We start from the raw sequence: 8,542 nt of genomic DNA on the forward strand, positions 1-8,542 counted from the left end.
CTCGAAATTTATTATCCGTAAATAAATTATACATCCAATGAAAGATTTAAAGAAAGGAGGAAACCCTAAGTGACTCTGAGATTCCCACCGAGATTGGCTAGGAACATTTGAGGTTTCCACTTTGCTGCTACAGCGCCCCAAATGACTCTTGTTTCTTGGGAACCTCCAACCCCTGGCTACCTCAAAGTGAACTTTGACGGTAGTACTTCGACAGAAGGAGATAGAGAAGGACTGGGTTTGTGATTCGGGATCATGCTTTCATACTAGTCGCGCAGACGAGCGACGCACCGGTGATATGACGGCTATTAGAGCCGAGCTTAGGGCAGCATGGGAGGGAGCCACCTATACGAGGAGGAGCCTAGGGGCAGACAGCCTCATCTTGGAGGGAGATTATTCTACGGTGACTGAGTGGATTCGGGAGGTTGGGCTCTAGGGAGATGGCCACCCTATTCTCAGGGACATCCAGAGCTTAGTGACGGGTTGTCGTTCAATTCAGGTTGTCCATGCGTTTCAGAAGGCGAATAGGGCTGCAGACTGAGTCGCTTCCTTTGCTACTCACCATTTAGGAGAGGTTCTTTAAACTGAGTCCGACTCTGTCCTCTTTTCTTTATGTAGCCTTCTTTCTATTGATGCTAAGGGTAGTATTATGCTAGGCTGACATGAACTATCGTTGTACCAAAAAAAAAAAAAAAAAGAAGGGAGGAAACAATAGATAGAAAAATATTCAAGCAAAGGTTGGAGCTTGATGTTGCACGATCCTAATATATATATATATAGTGTTCCTCTCTAAAGGTGATTTATAATGTACTAATTTTTTAGAGCCAAAGAAATTTCTTGAATGAAAAAATATTGTCTCTTATATAAGGTTGCAATGAATCGGGTTGACCCATTAGACTCGATTTGATCCATTTTAAAGGACCCATGCGGTCAGGTCGGAATCTAAAATGGGACATATTCCATTTTTCGGGTCAGATCTGGGTTTACTAACCCGACTCGTTTGATTTTTGAGAAAATTTTGGGTTTCCTACTCTATGACCCGACCCAACCCGAACTCGGTACACCATTAGGGTCCGTAGGGGTGCTTAAGGGTCTCTAACTCTCTATTCCTCTAATTTTTTTTTTGTGTTTGAGGATGAGAATAGAAGAGATTGTCTTTTGTGTACTCTCAAATGGCATGAATTTTATATTAAGGCTTAGGTTGGTTGCATTAAATGGACATGTTGTTCCCTTAAGAAGGAAGTTCACACTAATGAAGACAAAATAGAGTTAATTTTGCCATATGGAAGAAGATGGGTTCATGATGAGTCCTTTGCAGCCGTTGAACTTTGTCACATATCATTATCAAAATTATATTCCTTATCTTGGCCCATGTATATTTTTCTAGTAGTATATTTAGAAAAAATAATAGTAGATGCTTAACAAATTTAGGGGATATCACTGCTGAGTAAAAAGGATTAGCATAGATGCAATTCTTGTTTACTTGCATACATGAATAAAAAATTTTTCTTGAAGCTAATAAGGTCGAACCTGTCTTTTTTAGATTAGTTTGGAATGGCATCAATTCTTGATACTTAGGCACTTTTACATGTATGGTCTTGCATAAACTTCTTTTTGTAGTTTTCAGTTTTTACTCATTGTAAAAGAAACCAAGTACGTGGAATGACAAATATAGGGATTCGACCCGGACCCGACCTGGAGCTGCATTTTTTGGGTTGAGGCCAAGTTATAAATGGATCTGACCTGAATGACCCGTTGGGTCAAAAATTTTAGCTATGGCCCGACCTGATCTTCTATTGGGTTGGGTCTAGGTCAAACATTAAGACCCAAATAAGGAACCAGGTTGGGTTGGGTTACTTATGACTCGATCCAACCCGATCCATTTACACCCCTACGCTTGCATAGATAATTTGTTTTAACTATGATTCTACATCTTGGGTGTCAGTTCTATACCAGCATCTTACCAGTATGGTATAGCATGGCACTTATACAAATTCAGGCAAAAATCCTCTTTACCTCCTAAATCACTGGTTTTCAACTTGCTCAATTACTCACTTCATGCATGATAGCTACACACACATATACATATAGATACTTACATACATACATATATATATATATATATATATATATATATATATATATATATATATATATATATATATATATATATATATGGTTCTTTTGCATCTTTTTAATGCTTAATTGCTTCTAACTTTATGCCTATACTTCGTGCTAGATAGTTTACTTTACTTTAAAGTAAATATTTTTTGTTAAAATTTATATTATTATTATTATTATTATAAAAATTTAAAATTATATAAAAGTAAAGTTTGGGGGCCAGTTGATCTAAAATTGACCAAAATTAATCCATCGTTTGTTACCAAAAGCAAAAGCAACCCATTGATAAATAACAAAAATTTCTTTATATAACTGATACTATAGTTTATTTAATATATAAAACATCAAGTTCATATTGCCCACACCTCAATCACCCTTTCCCTTATCCATGATAACTACCATCCCTGATGCTCTCGTTTCTTGGTAGTCGGTGCCCACCCTTTACTGATATGCAAGCAAAGAAATAAAATTGTATGTTAAAAATCTAACCTAATAAACGGAACAGTAACTAAAGCAACATATATACGTTGAATTAGGGTGGTCTAAATAATTGCATGTTAAGAAATCATGAATTTTTATTCCAACTCAAAGTGGCCAGCTACAAACCTATTGCACATAAAAAATCTAGCCATAAATAAAAGAATAAACCAAAAAAAATGTATAGAGAAATTAAGAAGAGTTGCAGTTATTCACTTAAACATATATTAAAAATAAAAACAAATGAACAAAGTTAGCAGTTTTTTTGTTTATAAAAAAAAAAAAAAGATATCTAGTAACTTCGCATGTTTTATGTTGTAAAAGCTGCTTAATTTTATGGATCTCTATGGTGGAACACAGCTAAAGATGGAGAGAATTCTTATTGCTACATGGTGCATGAAAAATATATGGATGCTTCAAACTCGATCTATAGTTAGTTTTAGTCAGGTTCAGGCTGGGCCTCTTGAAAATTTGATATTTTTTGTGTCCAAGTTTGGCCTATGATCTACTCTACTCCAAACCTACATAACTTTCAATGTTTGTTAGATTTTGTTTTAAACAAAGTCCTAAGAAAAAAAGATTTGCAACTAATGACACTCTCCTACATGAAATGCTCCACTTTGTATCCATTTTCCTCTCTTTTCGAGTCACGAGGGAGCTAATCAATAAGGCATCGGTTTGGCTAGCTACTTTTGGCGGTACCACACGCATAATAAGGCCTGCTTTTTATTTTTTGGTTAACCAATAAGGCCTGCTTTTGGGGATGGACATTTTGTGCACTGATAGGGCTGGCTGGCTAGCTGCTACTGTCACTGTGTAATGTAAAATAACCTTTCCTAAAGGAAAAGCAGGATCCATTTCCATCCCAATTGCTGAATGATAGTGACAAAAATCTCCTTTTCATGCTGCAGATTAGATAAAATCAAGTTATCTGTTTTGCTATGAAAACGTTTTCTTAACCATTTGATAATAGAAAAATATGTTATATGTGCCAACAAGGAGGGCTGAAAATGGATCGGATACTAGTATATCTATATCCTTTTTTTTTTGACTAATATAGATATAGATGTTAGTCAGATATGAATACAAATTGGATACTGAAAGTATGGATATAAATATCGAAACAAATCGGATAATTAAACTTTATGACCACAAACTCAAAAATATTACTAAATGAATGATTAATCAAGTCAATAGCATATTAATATGGTCATTTATTTTTCTTAAAATTCATAAGTGCTATATAAAATTAAATAGAGTTACAAATAGAATCGGATATTCGGATACGAATCAGATAGTTATCTATCTATATTCATATCTATTTTTCTTTGAGGGATACGAATATGGATATATATATATATATATATATATATATATATATATATATATATTAGTCGAATAGTCAAATTTCTATCTATATACTACATCAATTTATGGAAACAACAATATTTTTTTTATCAGCATATATATAAAAAAATGTTGCTAATTTAAATTTTGTCTGGCATCTTATAATTTTTTGTTGTCATGTACAGTGGGTAGATGTGATATTTGTCATAGCAATATATAATAAATTTGTGCTGCTAATAAGCAGCTGCAAACCCTTTTTTATGTAAGAAAATATAAAATTCATAAATAAATCTACCTTATTCTATAAGTTTAAGTTTTTGGGACAAGTGGTGATTTTAACATGGTATTAGCACGAAGGTCCTAAGTTTGAATCATGTCTCCTCACTCTTTAACCCTATTATTAAAAATTTCACATGTTTCTCACATGACATCCTCCTCCAATCCTCCCACTTGGGTTCATCGGACTAGAAACAGAGCAACAAAAGCACCCCTGCTCTTGAGGAGGTTTAATCCTGAATTCTTGATTCTTTTCTAACTTTTTATTACCAAAATGGCAGCCTCATGTTATACACGAGCGTTGTTTGGCCTTCTATTTTTTTCACTCTTCCCTGTATAAATTGTTGATCAATAATTTTAGAAATACTTATGGCAGAAAAAGTTGTCTTTGCATATTTTGTTTCAACATCTTCCTTTTTCTAATCCTTTAAGCAACATTAAGATGACCCTGGGCTTTATCATGCTCTTATCTCATGTCAGAAAATTTCAGTAATATTTCATGGATTGTTGATGCACGGATCGTTTGTAGCAATATCAATGCTATCACTCTAGTTAAATGCTCTGTATTATTCAATGGTTTTTAACCCTGGTTCAAAAGGAAAACTCATACATTGTGTTGCGCCAAAAACCATTTGATTATGTCAAATGCTGTAAAATTCATTCAACTATGTTCAGTATCTTCAAAGATGTCAAAAGACTGGTGATCTGACTGCTATTATCAAGGAAAAGCGAATCTAAAGATAGGAAGCGATCATGTGAAAGAAGACTCATACCAAAGTGGAGTGCGTTGCATGATCCTTCAAAGTCCGGAATGCATTATTTGAATTTCTTGATCATATATAAGTATTCAAGATCTACCCGACAAATAATCGATATGAGACTAAGCACATGCCTACACGGATCCTCACATACTCTCTCCATCTAAGTATTGATGTCCTCGTCGAGCTAAGGGTTCAAATCCATTCAAATCTAATTACAAGCATCATGATTGGCTCGTGGTCAGCTCCAATAGATCCATGATGCAGTGTCCCCTACTTCATATAGGTTATGTGGACGGGTCTGCTCTGATATCATTTGCAGCAACCCAAAACTTTACGCAAAAATGCTAGCTAGAAGGTATTATTTAGGTTTCTTGATCCTATATAAGTATCCAAGATTTATCCAGCGAATAACCAATATGGCGCTAAACACACTCGCTCACGGATCCTCACACCAATCATTACTTTAATTTGAAGATTTCAAGAAACACAGAGCTGCTTTGCATCATATCTGCGGGCAGTGGTGCAATTGCATCATATCTGCGGGCAGTGGTGCAAGGATTTATGCTCATGTTCAATTTAAGCATCCTATGGCTGTTAATTTATAACTATTTTTGCTTGGTAGGTGTGTTACCGGTTTTATTCCTTTTGATTATACTTTCATGAATCATGAGTATTGATGAATAACAATCACTTTTAAACACCTGTTACCTAGAATTTGGATTTTAATTATAGTAACAATTAATAGGAAGAAAGGTCTGAAAGACTGTCAGATGCATCATATCACCAGCCTGGTAGCCTTCTCCTCCTCCCCTGCACCATTGAATGCCGCCGATAGAATATCGAGAGGAACCAGCATCAGCAGCTGCCCCTCCTGTGAGTTTCTCTCTCTATTTTAGTGGTAGTTTTGCTATTACCAGCGCTTTGGATGTTGCATATTAGCATTAATCTCTGCCCCAAGATTGTTATTTTAGTTTCCAAATTGAGACTTGCAAAAATTTTACTGTTCATTTTGTGGTTATTTCTGTTTGGCTGATTCTGCCATGCTATCTTTTGCATCTAAGCCTTACTTCTTTCATGCAACTCTCGGCATGTTCAGGAATTTAAAATGATTACCAGGATTTTCATTTGGTTTTTTATATAGGAATTGTAAGATAAACCAGAGTTCTCTTTTCAGATGTGATATGGGATGGGTTTTCAGGGCACGTAGGACTAGTTTTTGGATAAGATATTGCACCATGATTGCCACAGTCATAGGTTGTGTTTTTAGATCCCACAGAGTGGAAATTTTGAAGCATGATGTTTCTGTTGAAGTATTTCAAAATTCCAAGTCTTTTTTTTCTCTTGTGTACTTTTTTTAGTCTCACATTGGAAAGAGGTAAAACTCAAATGACCTTTATATAGCCTTCAACCTTTTATGGTGAAGCATAAAAAGTAAGTAGCCCATGCGGGTACAAGCCCAATGGAGGCCCAAGGCAAAATTGGCAGATTTGATCCGGAAACGGGTTAACCAAGCGCGTCGCGCTCGGTCATCACGTGCAGGGGGGACAATAACATCACGTCTCAACCGATAAGTTCTTTCTTACCCTCTATTCTTTTCGTAACAGTTTCATCTTTGTTTGCTTGTTTGGAATTTTATTTCCCTGTGTTCTCTTTATTCCTGTATGTTGTGGTGCATTGGAGCATTGTCTATTTGACATCTGTCATAACTGTGCAACATTTGACTACAATATAAGCTGTTTAAGATGAGCATAAGATCTAATAAAAGCATGTGAAAGAACATATTTCAAGAATGGCTTGTAAGGAGCATACACTAAGGCATAATTTTGTAATAATGGGAAATAAAGGGAACTTTTGGGAAAGTTTTGATATGAATTTGCATGAGCTGCCAACTAACAGTCGTTGGTTCTAGTTTATAATTTTGATAGGTATTTAAGTTGGGTAGCAAGGTCCTAAATCTTTCATCTTCTATCATATCATATCTCAAAAGATGGTTGCAATTTTCTATGTCTATATCGATCATCTAACATCTTTAGTTAGATTAGAGAGCATAAGTTGAAACAGATCTTTTTCAGAACCGCAAAGAGATTGGCCAGAACCAGTCCTTTTCGGACCGGAACCGATTATTTTCGGACCGAAACTGACCAGTTTGATGCAGACTCGGTGCGAATCGGTCGGTTCCTACCGAGTCAACTCGGTTTCGAACTGGATTGACTATGGGCTGTAGGTACGAACTGTACCAACCTTTTCTTGCCTTTGCCCTTGCCCTTGATTACTTTTACTTGCAGGGATTTTGCCAACAGCATGATCTATGATTGCATAGTGTAACTTTACCATGCATACAAACTAAGTAATATAAAGTATTATACAATAAACTTCCAACAGAAAGCAGCACTCTCGCTATCTGTGTATTAACTGAACTATATAAAGGGAGATCTCCCTTTAGTTTAATTAAGGATAGCTCCACAGGCTCTCCACTCCTGAAGCCTCCGGCGTGTCCTCGCTCGGTGACGGGCAGAACCAGCTCGGTGGGGTCATCAGCATCCCCTCCGCCATGCTCGTCAGCAGCTGCGGCATGTCGAAGATCTCATCCTCATCCAAAAATTTAACCTCATCGAGCTCCTCCTCGCAACCAGTACTCTTGCCGTCGAACCAACACCGACGATCGGCGGCACTGCTGGTTTCCGGCCTCTGCGTCCCCGAGACGGTCATTGCCGCCGCTGCCGCCGATGCGGCTGCACGGATATCGGCCCGTGATGTGGATGCCAGGGCAGGGTGACGCCCGACGGCGTCAGGGAAATTGAGGACGGTGCCGGGGCCTCGGAGTGCGAGGGCGGCGACGTCGTGGGCCATCGCCGCCATCTCGGGGGTTGGATAGGTGCCGAGCCAGATGCGGCTGTCCTTGCCGAGCTCCCGGATCTCCGACACCCACTTGCCGCTGCGGTACCGGACTCCGCGGTAGCTCCGGTGCTTTCCTCCGGCTGCCGGAGGGTTGGTAGCCATGCGCAGTGGGATGGTGGCGCATGCAGTGATGAGTGAAGTGATGAGGAGTTGGTGTGCGATTTAGGGAGGACGCAGAGCGTGGCCATATCGCTGGGAGTCTCGTCGTCCGTACGTGAGATGGGCGTGGCCGGGAGGCCAGCAACGGGCGAGCCTGGATTCAGGCTGGAGGAAAGCGGCCCGCACGCGACTTGGGCGCTGGCCTGGCGAATGCTATGAGGTGGGGGTAGAAGAGTAGGAAAAAGTTAGACCTTAGCCGTCTCTTCCTCTCATTTTTGGGGCTAATAAATGTCATGAGGGGTGCCGACTTGTCATGATCCCACCTAGACTAACAAAAGAGGTGACATATAGGTTTAGTCTTTTTCGCGCATCGTACGTCTCAATCCATATTAATTATGTAGGCCCCTAACCGGAAGATATTAAGGTTGAGTAGGGTCCGAGCCATAAATGGTCCTCCTCTCTCGAGTGGGAGCACAAAAATATCACAAAATTAGGTAGGCGAGATTGTCATAATTCCATATCGACTGATAAAAGAGGTGTCACATGAGTTCATTAGCATGCTCTAA

General features: G+C 38.5%; 1 protein-coding gene across 1 annotated transcript; it reads right to left on the bottom strand.

Moving 5' to 3' along the window:
* Positions 1-7,297: 7,297 nt before the first annotated feature.
* LOC103721187 (ethylene-responsive transcription factor ERF027-like) lies at positions 7,298-8,210 on the bottom strand. Its single transcript, XM_008811275.4, has one exon. The coding sequence runs from the start codon at positions 7,977-7,979 to the stop codon at positions 7,428-7,430; it is 552 nt and encodes a 183-aa protein (XP_008809497.3). The 5' UTR covers positions 7,980-8,210; the 3' UTR covers positions 7,298-7,427.
* Between the last annotated feature and the right edge of the window lie 332 nt (positions 8,211-8,542).

This window comes from Phoenix dactylifera, chromosome 18, assembly GCF_009389715.1.
Source record: "Phoenix dactylifera cultivar Barhee BC4 chromosome 18, palm_55x_up_171113_PBpolish2nd_filt_p, whole genome shotgun sequence".
NCBI classification, from domain to species: Eukaryota; Viridiplantae; Streptophyta; class Magnoliopsida; order Arecales; family Arecaceae; genus Phoenix; species Phoenix dactylifera.